Source organism: Solenopsis invicta, chromosome 6 (genome assembly GCF_016802725.1).
Source record: "Solenopsis invicta isolate M01_SB chromosome 6, UNIL_Sinv_3.0, whole genome shotgun sequence".
Classification (NCBI taxonomy): domain Eukaryota; kingdom Metazoa; phylum Arthropoda; class Insecta; order Hymenoptera; family Formicidae; genus Solenopsis; species Solenopsis invicta.
Genome location: NC_052669.1, coordinates 24,958,758 through 24,977,090, shown reverse-complemented (window position 1 = coordinate 24,977,090; position 18,333 = coordinate 24,958,758). Strand labels below are relative to the sequence as shown.

Sequence of the window (18,333 nt, the reverse complement as noted above, 5' to 3'; positions counted from 1 at the left end):
TAATTTCTTTATCATCTTGAAATTGAAAAAAAAAAAAATAGAATTGATAGAATTTGTCAAAAATTCATATATATATATATATATATATATAACAATATCAAATTTTTTCCAATTTCAAGATGATTAAGAAATTGAGAACATATTTTATTTAAACTAATATTTTTAATTATTGTAGTATAATAATGTTGATTAGAAATCAACATTATTAATGTTGATTTACGGGTGTATAATTAGTATTGTCGACTAGGAGTTACGAAATAGTTATTTCGCCAATTCAAAAATATCTGTAATTATAAGACTAACCTTTCTGTGGTGTTTCAATTATTTTCACTCCAGTTGTTTTCTTGTTGTTGTAATATTCATTCATATCATCTCTTAATTTCAAAAACTTATTTTTTAAGACAGCCTGCAAAAAGTCATTAATAAAATACAATAATAAAAAATAGGATAAAATTAAAAATTCTCTCTCTCTCTCTCTCTCTCTCTCTTTCTCTCATGAGATCATAGCAAATTCCAAAATATTATAATATGATTGCAATTGTTTTACCTTAGAGACATAAATTTCGTGTGGTGACTCAATCCAAGTAACATTAACTGTTGTTGTTTTATTTAACGGAAGTTCTTCTTTCTCATAAATATAAGTATTTTTCTGTGAACGCGTCTGCAAAAGAAATACGGGCATTGTGTGTGTGATAAAGCAAAAAAAGTAATCAACAGAATAAAATTATTTGACTTTCTAAGACAGCTTTAAAGGAAAGACTGCAAATCTGAGTATTAAAATACTAATTAAATGCAAGAGAGCGCTATAACAGTATTAGTACTGCAGTATCATAATAGTGTAACATATATATCTTCGAAAATTGCTTACTATATCCAAACGCGCGTGGTCCATAATTTTCATAGTGCTACACATTGACTGTGGGCCCACGTTATTATTCCTTAGGATATAGCACAGGTCGACGTACAGCATGTCAGGAGTGGATTTAATGACAGACATCGTACAATCGCTGTAACATAGAACATTTTTTTCGATTAACGAAAAAGACTCGTGTTTTCCTCAAGTACACAGAGGATAAGATCAGCTAAATAACTTACGCTTCGTTGATCAGTTTCAAGAAATCGTTCGTGCTCTCGTGTGTCCATTTGTTCATATTTTTGGGCACGATGCCATATAAGCTGCATCGAATTGCTTGCGGTGGCAATATTTGTAGATGCTCAGCAATTTCTCGCACTCTTGAGGCTTTTATATTATACTCTTCGTAACCATAGTCTATGTAAAGTACATTGTACACCGTTTCGCCATTTTTATTTTTAGTCACTAGCTTCACGCGTGCCCGGTACCACCCGGTTTTCCATTGTTCAACGATACACATGTCACCTATAAAGTATAAATACAAACAATATAAATACAAATGATAAAGCAGCGTTCACAAATAACGAGCTTCGTTCAGCACAAAAAGCAGCTCGGTGAGCGTCAGGGTTTCTTTATATACTGTGGCGAGTATATACTGCCACGACTCTCGAACAGCGAAAAGAAACGAATACATGCATAAGCAAAATAAACAGAGCATTCGGATTGGACAACGATTTTATTTTCGAAATGATACATAAAGAATTAACGCTGAAGATCGGCTAGAAAAGGGAAATATTAGGACTACGTCATAATTTAGATAATTCATTTTTTTTATATTGGAGATAAAAGAATTTGTCAATTCCGGATGAGAAATTTTAAATAAATCTTAATAGTGATGTGTAATTGTGCGAGAGCAAAAGTCTGTGCGAAACAGTAATTTGTAAAGGATGTTATGCGTATGTGAAGACGTTAAATTTGATACCGTACCTGTAAAGACGCGAGTAAAGACAGAAATGCCTGGGGCATTCGCCCAGTCTTATCACACATATGCGTGTAGATAACTAAAATATTATAATTAATTCATACATTTAAATCCAGAGAATTAAAAAGGCAAAAATCAATCTTTGTTCAACCGATGTATCTTCCGAACGCAACTGTCATCATCGCGAACGATCGTAATCACGTAAATACCTTCTTTAATATTAATCGGATTCGGCAGATCCCGGCATTTGTTTCCGTGTGACAATAATTCTTTCTCCAACTGCATAAAGTCCGCTTTCATGGCTACTTTTTGGACGTAGAACAATGATGGATTAACAGCGTACGACACCTCTACTTTAAACTCGGAAATGCCTTGAAAGAAAATGAGATTAGATGATTAGACTGATTAAACTGAAGATTAAAATTAGGATTAACTTACTTTCCTCCTCTTTATCTTCTGTCTTGATGAATGTCGATGGTGACGCTTCACGTGGTGATGATTGTGCAGATAATATAGATGGTACAAATATAGATGGTACAGGCGGTATCTCAATGATTTCTATCAATACCATTTTATAATTCTTTAACTGTGGTTTTTTTTTTATTTCACATAAGTGTTTAATTATATGAATAGAGTAAAAGATTTTACGAAAATAATCTTATTGAATCTATCGAAGACATTGATTTGTAATTTATCAGAAAAAAATTACAGAATGTAATGGAACGCGTCACATGGAAATCCAAAGATAAAGATGTCTCATTTTTGGAGAAGTTATTCAAATCGCGATAAAATCAATGTCCTTACTTGTACGTGATTTCTTTGGTAAAGGCGACATTATGTAATTCTTAGGTAGTTCATCTTTTCTTAGAAGGCTGTAGGCCGAGACTAGTGGCACTTCGAGTGTACAGTGATTTTCTATAGCTTCAATGATTGAGTCATCGATGATAAACCTGCTCAGGAAAAATCTTATTGTACTAATAAAACCTTGTTGTACGAGCAAAATCATTCGAATAATTGCGATTATATATTTTTGTAGAAATAAAAATTAAAGTTAAAAAATACATCTATATATATATATATATATATATATATATATATATATATACATGCTCTAAGAATTTAAAATCAATATAAATTGTCAAGGGCTAATGAGCAAAGTCAAGTTAGGTGATACAGGTCAAATAGTGGTGACTATTAGTTCATTAAAATTTGGTTATAATAGTAATCTATTTTCGCTCATTAGTCCTTGACAATTTATATTTGTAAAAATAATGTGCCCTGAATCTAGATTTCGCAGGATATCGTGTGACTTCGTATGAGAACGAATTCTTAAGTAATAGGTCTTGAGTTTAAGACACACATCCCATACATCTCATATATATGAATTTTTAAATTCGTAATCTTTAGCAGGAGTCACAGAAGAACTTTTTAGATGTGGGTGATGTACAGGAATTGACAGTCCCACTCGCCCCCATTATTACTATAGATTTCGATAATAATAAAGAAATTTTCAAAAACATATTCGGAAATGTTCACGTTACCAATCGCTAAGGAACGATCACGTGCAAGCCAGCAAAAGAAATTTTACATATACGCAAATTAACAAAAAATTCTATACGCCTTGATAAATTCCACTGATCCTACTTCGCTTTTTATTACTTACTTTGCTTTGTAGTTCTGGCCCGCATCTTTGTACATCAGATGGCAAGGGAGATCCGCCATATCCGTGAGGATGTTTATTACGTTTCGTATGTCCACCTTGTGGAAGAAGTCTTTCGCGTATCTAGCCATCTGAAGATAAATGTTATCAAATTCAACTTAAACCACTAACTTAAAAAAGAAGTTCTTTCATGTATGTACAGTAAATTTAGGACAGAAATCAGAATTTAATTTAATGTTGCGTTATTTTTATTCGATCCTCTTTTATTCCATCGATTATCTAATTGTTTTTAATTACATTCATCCATTACATTCTTTTATCCACGTTTTTACACATAATTAATTCTACAAAGTTAAAACTAGTTACGAATGATCGAAAGAAGCAGATTGCATAACTTGAAGTTTACAGCGTTGAGTTGAAATAAGTTGAGTTGAAATAAGTGGTGAAGAAATTCTTTCAACGTTTATAATAATTCTTTATATTTGAGGAAAACGTACCTGCATTGTCAGCTTCAACTTGTCCTCCTGCGATCTAAGCTGTGTTTGTATGCCTTCTAAATTCAGTTTGAGGTCCTTATTTTGCTGTTGCAGCTGATTTATCAATTTCGCTTCCATGTTTTGAAGAATGCCGTGCAGATACGCGAAATGTTGAGTGATTGATGCCTCGATGGCTTCGCTATTTTGCAGGTTGTCAATATTGGACGTAATCACCGAATTTACTTTCTGAAACAATATCAAATATAATTCGTTAATGCTATTTCCATTATATCGTGATCTGTCTAAGATAAATGTATAGAAATATGAGTGTAATTAATATTATGATCATTTAGAAAATTTTACAAAACAGAATAAAGAAATAGATATAAATGTCAAAATAAAGTGATGAAATAAGAGATTATATTGAAAAGAAGATTGCAACAGGTTTTCCTTACAAAATATGTAAAGTAACAAGATAAATCTTCGATTTAGAGAACGAGAAATGGAGTATGAAAATAAGCGAGATGTGAGAATCAGCGAGATGTATGCATGTCCATTTGCGCAAATGGTTCGATATGGAAAAATATTATTATTGCGGAATCGTGAAAGAGACACTTCCCTCCCGAGTTTCGATTCAAGTTCGCGAGAAAAATTTGTCGTGTTGCTTCAGCAAACTCTCAGGTTACTCCGCTTCGTTTTCGCGGAGTAAATCGGCGGGATCAACAAACTGTACAACATTATGCACTATCGTGCCATTTCGTGGTTTTCGAAAGATTCTTGCAGTAAATCGTCATCGCGAAAACTCACCGCTACTATAATCGATGACTTTTATGTGCTTGATACATTGCATTTGCTCGATTATTCATTAGAATTTAGAATTTACTGATTTTCCTTTAGGAGCAGCGCAAAGGTCCCCTAAATTTTCCGCGTATCGATCCTATTACTCATGTCAATTACAGAGAATAAATGAATTTTTTTATCATTACAGTTTTGTATCTAATAATAATTTTCGACAAACACGTCATAAATGTATAAAATTCAGAAAAATTATTATTATTCGACGCGTAGTTTAATGAGCTTGAAAATGCATATAAAATCACACAGGAAATATCAGCACAAAGATTCAGCCACGATTCTGAAACAAGGCTCATCTTTAATTAGTTGTGTTTCACATATCGGTCTGTATTCTCGTATTATTACCAATTTATTTATTCCGTTGTGCTGGTCGATTATTAAAATATTTGCAGGTTTACTGCAGATTCAGCGAGGACGAGGACAAGATCGTTGTTGCGATCGGCATCGCGCGAAGGCAGAAGGTCGGCTCGCGTCGTTCTTTCGCCTCGAGGAGGATTCCACCGTGGAGGGAAAGAGAGAGAAAGACCGGGTTCCTCTCTCATCGGAGCGGAGAGAACGGCTGGGAGAGGCCCTGTGCACACGAGTGGGCCGTTGTGCGAGGCTAATACCACTTGGCCAGCACGAGCCTTTCCTCAGTCTTTCACGTCTTGAGCGACCGATCGCACATCCAACCGCAAGACAGTCGCGAATTCCGTTCGCCGGCGCGGATACACTCGCGTCTCCGTGCCTTCTTCGTACCGCGGTAGGTCCACCTTCGCGACGATGCGTCCGCGATCGTAGGCTCTTCCTTGGTGCCAACACGGAGGCGCAGGTCGCGAGGAGTTAGAGGGTAGAAGCGGACAAGCGGAAGAGACGAGAGGGATATATAATGAGGCTTCTCTGCGTGGCAATCGCCATCGCGAGTGCAGCGTTTCTCTTGACAATCGTTTCAGGTGAGTGAGTTTTGCCCGAACGCTCCAAGACTTTGCGGAAGACCACTAGCGAAAGCTAGAAAAAATCGAAAAAGCTTGAAACAAAAGCTGCGCGCGTTTCTCTTGATTATTCTTCATCAAGCCTTTTCCTTCGCGTTTGATTTCTTTCGTCTTTCTTTTTGAAATTCTTACTAATCGCCCTCATCTCAGGCTCACCCCATTCAGCTCACTCGTTCGGATCGGCCTCCGCATGTGCGCGATTCCCTTGAGCGTTGAATTATTATATAGTGCTGAGAATGAACGGACGTCGAAGACGCTCGCGAAGACCATCGGTTCTCTAATCCTCCGCACGCGTTCTCTAATTAAACGCGCGTAAACCGTAGACCAATTCACAGACGATGCGTTTTCGTCGGATGAACTTAATTTGCCCCCACTCATTCTTCCCAGTTCAAGCAAACCGCGCCGATGCCCGCTTCCTTCCGGGCTATCCTTTGACTATTTGTGCAGCATAATTAACGCCGCACCGCGAAGACGCTAAAAGGAGTTCTCTGCCGGCCGATTTATCAGGTTAAACAAGATCGGCGCCGACTCTCCTCGTGAAGAAAAGCTTCAGGAGTTCGAGTTACAGATCGTGACGATGTCTGGAACAGCTTTTTACCTCTGGGGCATTTCTTTCTTTTTTTTTTACTTAGTTTCAATTACCATCTCCTTTTATAGTTAACTATGAAAACCAGCAACTTGACTTTTCCACATATTACTGCGGAAGTGAATAAAATCAATTAATTATTTGCTTTATAAAAACACGTTTTTTTAATAACTATTTAGTAAATTCTGTTTGTCACGAGTGGGCATTTCTTTAAAAATTATTAGCTAAACATCTCCCATGCAAGATTTAAAACTGAAAGAGATTTTCTTCAGTTACATCGATTTATCGCTTTTAGAGGATCGTACGTGCCAAGTCGTCTCGTATTTACAACACCCTCAAGTTCATTGCGCGAATAAATCAGAAAAGTGATGTTTACGACGACGTTGACTCATGCCGAAGAATATCAGGAAGTGATAATCGATGATAAACAGGGAAGATTCAATCGGTGACGAGGCAGAAGCTCGAGCCGCATAGAGTATCGGTCACGATCTCTTCGTCGCTTTTATTTCCGTCGTTTGTGACGGAAATGTCCGTGGACATCGCGGTCTCCTCTCTCCCATCCTGTCGCCCCTCGATCCATCTATTTATTTATCTACGTGCTCCCAAGTATAATGGACAATAAAATGTTTCATGCGCTAAAAAGCAATAACCGCACGCGGGCGCGGGCGCGCGTATAGCAAAAAATTGGCTGGTTAGCGAAGGCAATGTGTGTTTTTATGCTCTTTCGCTCTCCGTTTCTATCTCCGCCCTTTTTATTTTCATCATCCCTTGGGCACGATATCGATCGAACGACAGACGCAAAAGGACAACAAAAGGAGAAAAGGAAAAAAAGGGAAGAGCCCGGCGCGGAAGCTAAGACCGGAACACGTCAACGAGATGGGAGAGAATGGAAGTAACACGGTGGGTTTTTTCTGAAAACAAACTCCCATCGGACATCGTCTCAATTACCGCTCGAACATCCCTCTCCAAAGACGGATTCCAGAGGAATTTTCTCCCTCCGAGTCCCGCGAACAGGTCGCGGGTCCGCTTGTATGACAAAACCCGACGAATCCTGCGATATCCCGACGAATGTCGAACGAAATGGGGAAAATTAATGGCAGGACGGCGGTTGTTACTAGCCTCCATCGTTCGAGTATCTAAGCTTTAAATTAAACGAAACTTTTATTCCTCGAGGTTCCTCGTGTACTGATAAAAGAAAGTAACAATTATTAATGCAATAATATTATGCCAATGGGAATACAGACTCGTCCCTCTTATTTCGCTCTACTATATCAACAGTATTTATTTTACGGTCGCCGTTTACGGGTCCTGCACACGCGGCAGCTCCTGCGGAAAAATCGGGGAGATCCGTCCCGCGATTGATTCGAAAGGCGTTCTACCTCGAGCTGTTTACTCGGACGATCTAGATAGAGAAACACAGGCTCAAGGATCTCTCGGTCTCTCAACCTCGTTTCTTTCAAGGATGATTAGAGTAGATTCGTCTCCCTGGATTCGCGTGCATGAGGGAAAAGCGAATATAATTAATGAAATCACGCGCACCGAGAAAAGTGTTTAATATTTGTGACTGTAATCATATGGTAGAATAATTACGGTTAGGAGCTACATTTTTATAGTTTTTATTACGATAATATTAGTAATAATAACTTGTGTTTATAGTTATATCAGGAAAAAATTTTATTACAAATTATATGGTAATATTTAAACATCAATGTATCATAAAATATCAAGATATGGCTAAAAAAAAAAAATTATGAATTTATAGCTGGTATCAAAAATTAAAATTATAATTAAATAGTAATTGCAATCATTTTATTCTCTCAGTGCGTGATGATGGGCCACAATTTTCAACGACGTTCATTTGCCTCTCTACACTGTTAAATTCGTAGTAATACACAATTTGAGTTTCTTTTTTTAATCATTTCTTTGCCACTGTTTCAACTTAATATATCGTTAATTTAACTAGAACAATCAAGTTAACTAAATTTAAATTAAAATTTATTTATGAATTGAATTTTACTTGTATTTTTCACTAGATGAATACTCTCGTTAATTTGAACACCGTTACTTTAAAACTAAGCAATTATTCACAATAATGGGTAGATGTAGTTGTTTTCTTAATTATGTATTTCATGTTAAAATAATTGCGACAAAGTAGTTAAAAATAATTAAATGTTGTTACGTTTAACTCAAAGAATTAATTTAAATTTGATCCATTAATATTTTACAGCGTACATTTCTCTAAGATAACAATCCCATTAATTGTCATCGCATAATTTGCATTCTTATTCTGTGATTGCTCGCGCTGAGCGCGCGTTATTTGAACATAACACGTCACTATGAAACGCAACTTTTAAGCCTTATCGGTTGAATAAAAATCACGCGCTCCAAATGCCCGACGTAGTGTAAACCATGACGTTAAAAAAGCGTGCACGACGGCTGAATTTTTCCCCAGTTTGCGCAACAAGGAATAGTCTCATCCGTCCGATTCGCGTTGCTTTGTTTGACAAAAACGCGAGTTGCGTTTTCGCGTAAAACGCAAACCGGATTAATGTCACATGAAAACGTTCGCCAGGACAAAAGAAGCCCGATCGTAAGCTCTCGTAGAAAGCACATTTCCCACGATTATTCGATTCGTATTATTTTTCGTTTGCCTTTCCCATTAAATACACAGCAGCAGCAATGATTTTACCGTGATAGTCAGATTATCTTTCTCTCGTGTGGGATGTATGAGTCCTCGTTTTCTCTGACGTTACTCCAGGTTACAAAGTCACGTCGACTGTTTGTTACAAATCTGCCTTTATAATAATCGCATTGCTCCGCGCCTCGTGCGAGACTCGCATAGTGAAAACGTAATGTCTTTCGCCGCGTGCGAAATGCCTGCTGACGATAATGAATAGGTAAATATTGCGCAAGAATAATGTATTACTCGGTGAATGCGCCGGTGCACATTTCGCACGTATAAATTGTTCATCTGTGACCATCGCGCGTCCGACCAAATTTTGACACGAGATAAATGTCCCGCTGACCAAATATATATTTCTATATCCGGATATTTACACAAAAACTTATTAATCTTAATTGTTTTCATAACATTTAAATTTAATTGTAATCTTTAAATATTTTGTAAAATAGATTTTAAATATTATAAAAATTAACGTTATAAAAAATCAATTTGTAACAAAACTAGGTTAAAGTTTATATTCTGACAATGTTCCTAATATTTTTTAAAAAACATATATATTTGCCAACATATTTATTTTATATTTCTTTCATAAGTAACAAAAAAATTTATTAAGAACAATTATTTAGGACAAGCATCTAAGACATTAAAAACAAGCGTTTTAAATTGTGATTCTGATTCATTCAGATGCTTTACAAGTTTTTATTATTTTCGGAATAATTAAAAAATTCTTCATATTTTTTATGTTAATAATAACCGTTTTATATAATTCATATTTCAATGAATTTTATAATTAGACTTTATGTTGTGAAACCTTAAAAAAAATTCAATAATTGTGGCTGTGCATTGTTACATATCCTTCCCTGAGACATTTACCTTCTGATCTCGCGTACTCGGCAGGAAATCTCAATTTTTTGATAGACGCGCGATCGGAAAAACATCTCCCGTTGCCTAATCATCAGCGTTGATGATTCGCTGTGATCTTACGAACATTAAATTTTGTTCTCAATAGAATCCGATCGTGAGGTGATAGATCTTTCGAAGTCCAGGTGACTCACCGCGCGTAATCGCGACGATCAATTACGTTTCGACATCGCGACGGCGACAATAAGGCGTGCGGGCCTCGTAATCCGGGCATGTAAACGCGCGTGTACTAATTACGACTCGCGGGATTGCTCGCTCGCTCGCTCGCTTGCGCCACGCTCCACTCGCGAGATCGTGCATGACAATCAAGCCGCGGGGAAACCCGCAGTCGTGAGCCGAGTTATGAATTAAGTTCCCGCCCGAGAGAGAGAGAGAGACGCGTTTCAGGTGGGAAAAAAGATGTCTTGCGAGAATTCTCTGTTTGCGTGTCCACGTGTCCGCGAGCACGACACCGCAAGATCCTCACCGTGGCATTAACCCAGGAATGAAAGCGGGTGGAACTGTATCAATCCCTAGACACCACCTAGATCTAAAGAGTCCTTCTGTGACAACATAAACAGTCAGAAATAGTCATCCTATTTTCCTTCTGCGTAAACGACCACCAGGGGTGGCTTTCATACTTCATTTAAAATTTATTGCCATTAATTTGCATATTGTATATATTATTAATGTTTTATAATTTATTAATATCTAAGTATATTATGTGTATAGATTTAATCAATATTTTCTGAAAAAAGCAAGAAGAAATGAAGATAACATTAAACAAATGAAAGAAGTATGTTAATCAGCTATTGTTACAAACAGTATTTCTAAAAAAAAAATAAATTAGTTAATAAAGAGCTTTTATATTGTATATTTTAATATTATTCAAAAAGTTATTAGAAAAAAAAAACGAAATATATAACATCCATTTTACAGTAATTTAAAATAAGGACTGAATAGTAAGTCATTTTCATATTCATATTGTACTCGCTCTTGCAGAATTATTAAAAACAGTTTATTTTTATTACATTTATTATATTATATAAACATAAAAATTATATGAAGTATTTTTCAATAAAAATAAACGATATACTGTTTCGCACAGTATAAACATAAAAATATTAACAGCTTATCAAGCTTTTTGACTCAAATCTCATTCAAAAACTCATATTATTATTTCGATTTTATAATAAAAACTTTTCCCATACTTGATTGATTATATATAACGCAAATCACCCAGGGCATTTTGAGTTAAAGCGTTTGTGGCCGATAATGTAAATCTACAAAAACAAAGTGATCGTCTCTATTAACATTCCTCTTCGTACGTGTTTCTCGTGATACGTTCTTCTGAAAGAAAAGAAATGTGGGAGTTTATTTTCAACTTCATTTCGACCCGCTAAAGCCCGACCGAAGCTGCGCGATCCTCTCGCATAAAACGCGCAGAAAACAAACGTGGAACTAACGAGGGGAGAGTATCGTCTCTGCCTCTTTCCCCCTGCGCGAATTTCATTACAGTAACACGGTAACGTTGTTATTAACGGAACGGTAAAAAGAATGCGCTCCAATTATATCTCCCAGGATCTCCGTTCGTCCGTCGGCGTTGCCAAAGAGAAATCTATTTCCATTACAATCCTACCGCGTGCGCATACACATTTTCATCTCTTCACGGCGAGTCTTTGGGAGAGGCGTATATACATATATATAAAACGATCGATGACGCCGTTGCAAATATTATTTTATGGGCGTCGACCAGGCGCGCGCAATAGCGAGCGGCTCTGCCGAGGTGTCGATTCGCGAGATCGATGCCGGGCTCGTGATTGTGCTATCGAAATCAGTTAGAGGGAAGTTATTCATTTCGTGCCAGCGTGCGCCTAATAAACATATTCACGACGACTTGCCCGGGTTCACAGTGGTGAATATGAATAAGCGACTCTCGTCGCGCGGCGCGTATTATTCATGGTAATTATTAGCAATAATTAATCTGTAATCATAATAGATGATATATCCGGGGCTTATTGCCGCTGATGTATGACCTGTTCGAAATTTATAATTGTCAACTTTTTCGCAGGCGTGACACACGCGCATTCGCGTCACGCATCCTTTTCCATCGGCGGCCGAGAACGGATTGATTAATTAAAATCGGTGGCCGGTGCGTTAACATTGACGACGACGACGACAACAGCGATGATCGCGACGGCCCTAGGACGAGGTGAAGATGGTGAATTTCGAAACATCCCACCGCGGAGATTAGCGCCGCACTCAAAGAAGTAATCTACGGTTTGCTACGCCCCCGTTGTTTGTAATCCGGCGTTTTGTTTGGCCGGAGAGAGAGAGAGGTACGAGGCGGTTCGCTTAAATCCTGCTTATACGTACCGCGGAGATATAGCCTGGCTCCTCTCTAAAGACGAGAGGCGCAAACGCCGAGAGGCAGAGCAATAATTTACGTGAAATAAACGGAGAATCCAGTTAAAAACTGTTCCAAGTTCTTATCACTGAATTACACGGTAAAGTGTAAATCAGTAAAAATTACATAGACGTGCGATAGAAATGAAAAAAATAAAGAAAATAGGGAGAAGGGAGGGGTAGAGGGATTTAAATCGTATCCCACATCACTGTCATTGCCGTACGAACTTCGTCAGAGGACGAGAGAACGATTCTTTTTTAACGCGAGAGATTGAAACGATGCGTTCGCTTTTATTCATTTTTTCTTTTTTAGCGTTTTGTATTACATCTACCGCTGGCACGCGCGCATTGTTTCGTGAAACGTTCGTCGCAGCAAAGCAGTGACGTTTTATCTTCCCAAACAATCGCCGGAGGATGATTGGAAAAATATATCATGCTGAAAATCCCGCGAAAGCCTCGCCTAGCGAGGTGACGGACCGGAACGGAACGGAGTTTCTCTCTCTCTTTCCTCTCTTCATTCAGCCTCCGTTCGCGTCCGTCCGATCTCGGTTGTCGGTCACGTAATCTCGTCGTCTCCGTCGAGAGCAAATCCCGCGCGCGCGCCACGTTCGTCAATGACCCTGGCCCGCATCGTCGCGCGTATCGGAAATTTGCATTGGAAAATATCGCGCCTGTCCCGCGAAGGTCGGGCCCGTTCCGGAAAATCAGGTTTGCGCGGCCGCGCGCGAAGAGCGCGCGCGTCACGCATTAACGGATCCGCGAAAGTGTCCGGGATTCGCCGTGGAGCTTGTCCGAGCGGGGAAAATTACGCGCACGTAATGGCAAGAGGGAAAACGAAAACGAAAGCGAGTCGTCGTCAATCGGCGAGGGAGCAACTGCAACCTCTCGAACCGAATGCGAGAACTTAACGACTCTGCAATGCTCTCGAGAGCGGCGCGGCGACGAAGAGAGGTCCCGCCCGAGTCACGATTTTCATAGAGCGGATAAAAGGCGAGCACATAACGCCGCGCTGCGCCGTGTAATCCGTCCGGTCGCTCTCTTTCTTTCTTTTTCTTCCCCCTTTTTCCCAATCCCGCATCTCCCGTAACTGTAGCCTAGATACCGCGGATCAGGGCGCGGATATCCCGGGACACATCGCGCCGCGCGCCGCACCGTTTTCCAGATCTCAGGGACCACCGCGCGCGCCCGCGCCACGGATGAACGCGCGCTTTACCGTCTCGTAACGGGGCTCGCGATCACGCGTTACACACGGTGAAAGGAAAAATGCATTATTTCCCCTCCCACGCGGCGGCGGGCGGCATATTTTTCTGATTGCATCAAGAGGTTACGTGTGTTCGCTCGCGTGCATTGCATTGCGCCGCAAGGCGCACGATGCGTTTCAGCGGGACAAATGGAGAAAAAAAAAATATATAAAAAAGAAGAGAAGAGCCAAGATCGGTAAACAAAGAAGTGCATTCTGCTTGGCTGAAGTCAATGTCCATTTTCATCAGTGTGGATTACCTCTGATCTCGGTTTATAACTTGCTCTTTATCTTTACATAATTCTTCGAACGAGAAAAAAAGAGTAAAGAGTAAGTTAAACCGAGATCAAAGTTAATCTACGCTGGTGGAAACGAACGTAAGAGCGATCACGACGGGTTTGCGCGAGTGCATTGAGAGAGGAGCGGAGTCGATCCCGACCGGTTTGCGTCGCACGACTGGTCGTTCAACCGACTCCACGACCGCTTTTATTAATCTGCCTATTGCCCCAGATTAATCAGAGCGTTCGAAGAACACTCGAGCTGACGCAATTACAAATTACAAGGTTTCGGATAACTAGGATTTATAGAGCGCGCAAAGCGATATGCCAATTTTCGCCTTTTGGATTCTACCCGGCTCTACTAAACAGGATACAACGCGAACGTGTATGTACACGAGCGTTTATACCGTCTACCTCTGCGTTCTACAAGTCAAACGACTCGCTCCCTCACTAGTCATTGTTCATTGTCTTACAACGTTATTCGCCACGATCGCATCTACGCAATTTTCCTTTCATCTCTCCTCCCTCTTCCTCCTCCTCCTCCTCCTCCTCCTCACCCCTCCTTCTTCTCGTCTGACTTTTTGCCGCTCTTTACTCAGTCAAATGAAATAACGCCAAGTTATTATAGAAATAACGACAGTGGGTTTAATTAGCGAAGTGGTATTAATTATCAAGAATTATATTCATCAATGAACCGACGGACGTTTTCGCTCAACCGTCGCCCGTTTCTTCTTGTCCGAGCTCCGCTAATAGCGGATGGCGATTTTCACAAACTTGTTCATCGATAATTAACTTCTTCTAGTTCTCAGTATCTCTTACGACTCTTGGACACGTTAATGAAGGTAATTAAAGGCTGATTTTACAGAGACACAAAGAGGGCGGAATTCGTTTTGTCAGCTCGCGAAAGTTTGTCGCGTGCACGAGAACTCATTCTCGATTCTTCCCTCGTTGAATTGGACGTGCATTACAAGCCTTCGCGCCGACTTCCTCTAGAGGAAGTTTCGACGTAACACGATTCTCGATTCAATTATTCGTTCGTTTCTCGAAGACACGTCGCGAATCCTCGACAGTGCGCGACCACAGGCGATTATCCACGCGAGATCGAGATCCGAGGAGGAGCAACACGAGCGCGTGGGGGTGCGGGGATTTAATTTCACGTTCGCGGCTAATGCGACGTGAGAGCGTACGTCGACGTTACTTTACACGCCACGCGGAGAGGAGGCAGGGAAGAGATTAACGCACGAGCGTTAGGAGGCAACTCTTTAACTCGCTTCCGAGACCTGCGAGCCTCCTCCAAGTTCCGTCCTTTTCCTCCCCTTTCCATTTCCTCGGATACACATCTTTTCTTCCTCTCCTTCATTTTTCGCGACTTTTCTCCGAGATATCTGCGCCCCTCCCGTTCCTAGCGCATCTTTTCTCATGCTTTCTTTTCAATCCTTTCCACCACCTCCCTCCATTCGCTACGCCACGACGGCTCTGACAAATCTCATAAAAGGCACGGCCGTTCTCGCGAACGGTACCAGGACGCGAGGATTATCCACCGTGAAACGCGCACTTGCCGAATTATCCACGGCATTATGCGAGTCATCCTCATCATCGCAGCGTCGTGTCGTTCTTTCGATTTTCCTCATTTCCGACCCGCGAAACTTTCTACGCCGCGAAAGATAATTGGCCGATTTTGATTGAGAGAAAATGGTGATACGACACCGTATCTCGCCAGATAAATCGTGGCGGCCGGGCACCCCGGGGATCGTCTAATTCCCCAACGCGTCGAACTTTCGAACTCGCGACGCGTTATTCCCGGCAAGAGCAGCGTTTTCCGTGTCAAGCTGCCGGCGCAATGATGTTGCAGCAGCTCTCGGATTATCAAGGCGACCGGGGGAGTGCATTCTGTTCATGAGTAATCCGATTAAGGCCGCACTCTCTCAGGTAGCCCGCCTCGTCCCGTGGATGTTCTTATTAATCCTATAAAACCGAAGTACGTGTAAACTCGGGGAAATTAATATTACTGACGAGGGCGCGCGATAAATCAACTTTTACGACAGAAATCAAATAAACGTCGGAGCAAACTTTAGATTAAAACTTGCACGTAGCTGTGAATCGCCCTGGAGTTGTCTTCTCTTTCGCTCTCTGTTGCGACATCCTTTACGAATATTAATCGAGTTTTCTTTTTCTTCGACTAATTAACTCGTACGTGACCTCGATGGATTATCCTGTCCTCGCGGAGCGTATAAAAGGAAACGACGACGATACCGTCGCGATAATAAATCGCCGAGCACAAAGAGGAATGTACCTCCATTCCCAAATGTATTAAATTAAAGGTGATCAGGTATAACGAAGATGTCGTCCTTGATCGCGCGATTTACCCATCGGGCGCATCTTACGGCTATTATTAACCGCGAGTGAGTCGCGTAGGCGAGTCGTTTGAAACTTTTTCCCGTTCTTAACTCGCTATCGAAAATCGACCGATGACGAAACTCGGCGATGCGATCACCAACGGGGAAGCCTTGAACCGGCGGCACCCGCGTGATATCTGACCGAGAAAGGCCCGACCACGATCGTCGGCCGCGCTTATTGGATGCGACGAGAATATATACCTCCGGCCGGTTCCGGCAATATCGCGCGCAAATATCGCCGTCATAAAGAGTTATAAACATCGGCACCCTCGGGTCAGATTACTAAATGGAGCGTGTAATGGATCGCCACGGGTCGGCTACGAAGCTGGATAGAAACCGCGTTGAAGTTTATTATGACTTTTCCTGAGATAAGCCGCCGATTTTTTTGGCAATAAAAATTTATATTCAGGCTCGGAGCAGATTAAAGTACGACGGGGATAAGTGCCGCTCGGTGCCGCTTTGTTTCAACAAGAGCGATTAATTCGACGATTTCGACGTCGCGCGTGTTATTCTTTCTCCCATTTTCATGCGTCATCGCGCGCGAATTATTAATTATTACGTATGCGGAGGGTTCGCGCGTACATTATTATTTCGAGCGAACGTGCTCAAAACAGAGGGGGCGCATCAACGTATCGCGTCGTTAGCGGCCAATAACAGAGTATTCGAGTATCGTTCGATAATAATCCCATCGCATCGACGACGGTGGAGTGGGAGAAGGGCGCGTTATGCAGCCGTTATGCACGGCCAGTAACTTGTAAGTAGTAACTGTCAAAGTTATAACGCGAAAATTACAATCCCCGCGGTATGCGCCTGTATAATGCAACGGCACGCAACGTGAGCGTATTAATTCGCGAGAGCGCGCCCACACGCGCTCGTGATTTCCGCCGCGTAACATTGCCCACGCATTTTCATTCGCAGTCACATTTTCTAAGGTCCCTCGGACGCCGTTAATCTTACACCGGAATTTATGCTATACGCACATTTAACGACTTATTATTTCCAGCGAGAGTTCTTGCTCTGAACGGAGTCTTTAATCCGCAACCTCTTTCTCAATTTTCCTTGCGACAGAAACTTCCCGTTTCCTGATAACGCTCTCTTTAACATCTAATTAAACACCCTTGGGCGCGCTTTTTGCGGCGAGTGTCGCCTTGGAGACGTCAATTTCTTGCCCGATTCTTACCTCGCCCGTCATTGTGTCTTTTTCTCTCGTGAACGTCGACGGCGTGCAGACGTTACGAAATTGATCGACCTTATCCTACGTGCTGCCACGAAAGGAGTATTGCGTTGAAATCAATCAGAAATCGAGAGATCGTGAGATCGAGGCGTGCTGGTATCCCCTCGACTCACCTCGAACCGAGGAGACAGGCCTTAATGACTTCGAACGATCGACAGATCTCTAACAACGATCCATTTCGTTGATCCAGATTGCGGCATTCGGATCGGTTGTTAACACGGGACAATCCTTTCGTCATCTCCGCCCACACGCGCCTAATCAATAAAACTTGCTCCGAAGGCAACGTTAACGAATTTACATCCACGATTTTCGACAGAGTCGCTTTAAGAGTCTGGCGTACGGATCTGCGAACGTCGCATTGGCCGTCGTCGCGTCGACGCGTATCGAAAGTCGATAAACGAATTTCGCGAGTACGCCGATCGAAAATTCCTCGTTGGCGCGCAACGTCCGGCGTCCCAATCCGCGCGCAAACCCCCCCGACGCCGACGGCCAGTTTTTTCCGTACTTCTCTCGACCGCGTGCGAGCACGTGATTTCGACGTGTGGAGCAACATCCCCGATAAATATAAAAGCGCCGCGCGATAAGCGCGACAGGCAGGCAGAGGTACAACTTGGTGTGTTCGTCGAAATAACGTTGATTCCGGTACCGACCGGCCAGGCACGTGCAAAACTGGGCGAGAGACTTCTCGCGAATCGGCGTTTTCCGCGAGAAACGCGAAGGCGCAAACACACACTTCTTTTCCGTCTCAATTCACTCCCCCTCTTATTTTCCCTCCTTTCGGTCGCGCCACTCCGCTCTACAATTGGCACCGCT

At 41.3% G+C, this 18,333-nt stretch overlaps 2 protein-coding genes across 2 annotated transcripts in view; one reads left to right on the top strand and one right to left on the bottom strand.

Annotated features, from left to right (window-relative positions):
- LOC105200570 (RING finger protein 17) overlaps positions 1-18,333 on the bottom strand; it is a 148,357-nt gene that overhangs the window by 6,234 nt on the left and 123,790 nt on the right. Inside the window, exons 6-14 of the mRNA XM_026134319.2 lie at positions 3,993-4,217; positions 3,499-3,626; positions 2,640-2,785; positions 2,274-2,393; positions 2,045-2,206; positions 1,096-1,378; positions 869-1,007; positions 548-661; positions 304-406 (exon numbers count right to left, since the gene is read on the bottom strand). Coding sequence (XP_025990104.2) covers positions 304-406; positions 548-661; positions 869-1,007; positions 1,096-1,378; positions 2,045-2,206; positions 2,274-2,393; positions 2,640-2,785; positions 3,499-3,626; positions 3,993-4,217 — 1,420 coding nt within the window. The remainder of the gene's footprint in view (positions 1-303; positions 407-547; positions 662-868; positions 1,008-1,095; positions 1,379-2,044; positions 2,207-2,273; positions 2,394-2,639; positions 2,786-3,498; positions 3,627-3,992; positions 4,218-18,333) is intronic.
- Positions 5,460-18,333, top strand: part of LOC105200513 — a 56,168-nt gene continuing 43,294 nt past the window's right edge. The window contains exon 1 of the mRNA XM_011168097.3: positions 5,460-5,758. Coding sequence (XP_011166399.1) covers positions 5,695-5,758 — 64 coding nt within the window. The 5' untranslated portion in view covers positions 5,460-5,694. The remainder of the gene's footprint in view (positions 5,759-18,333) is intronic.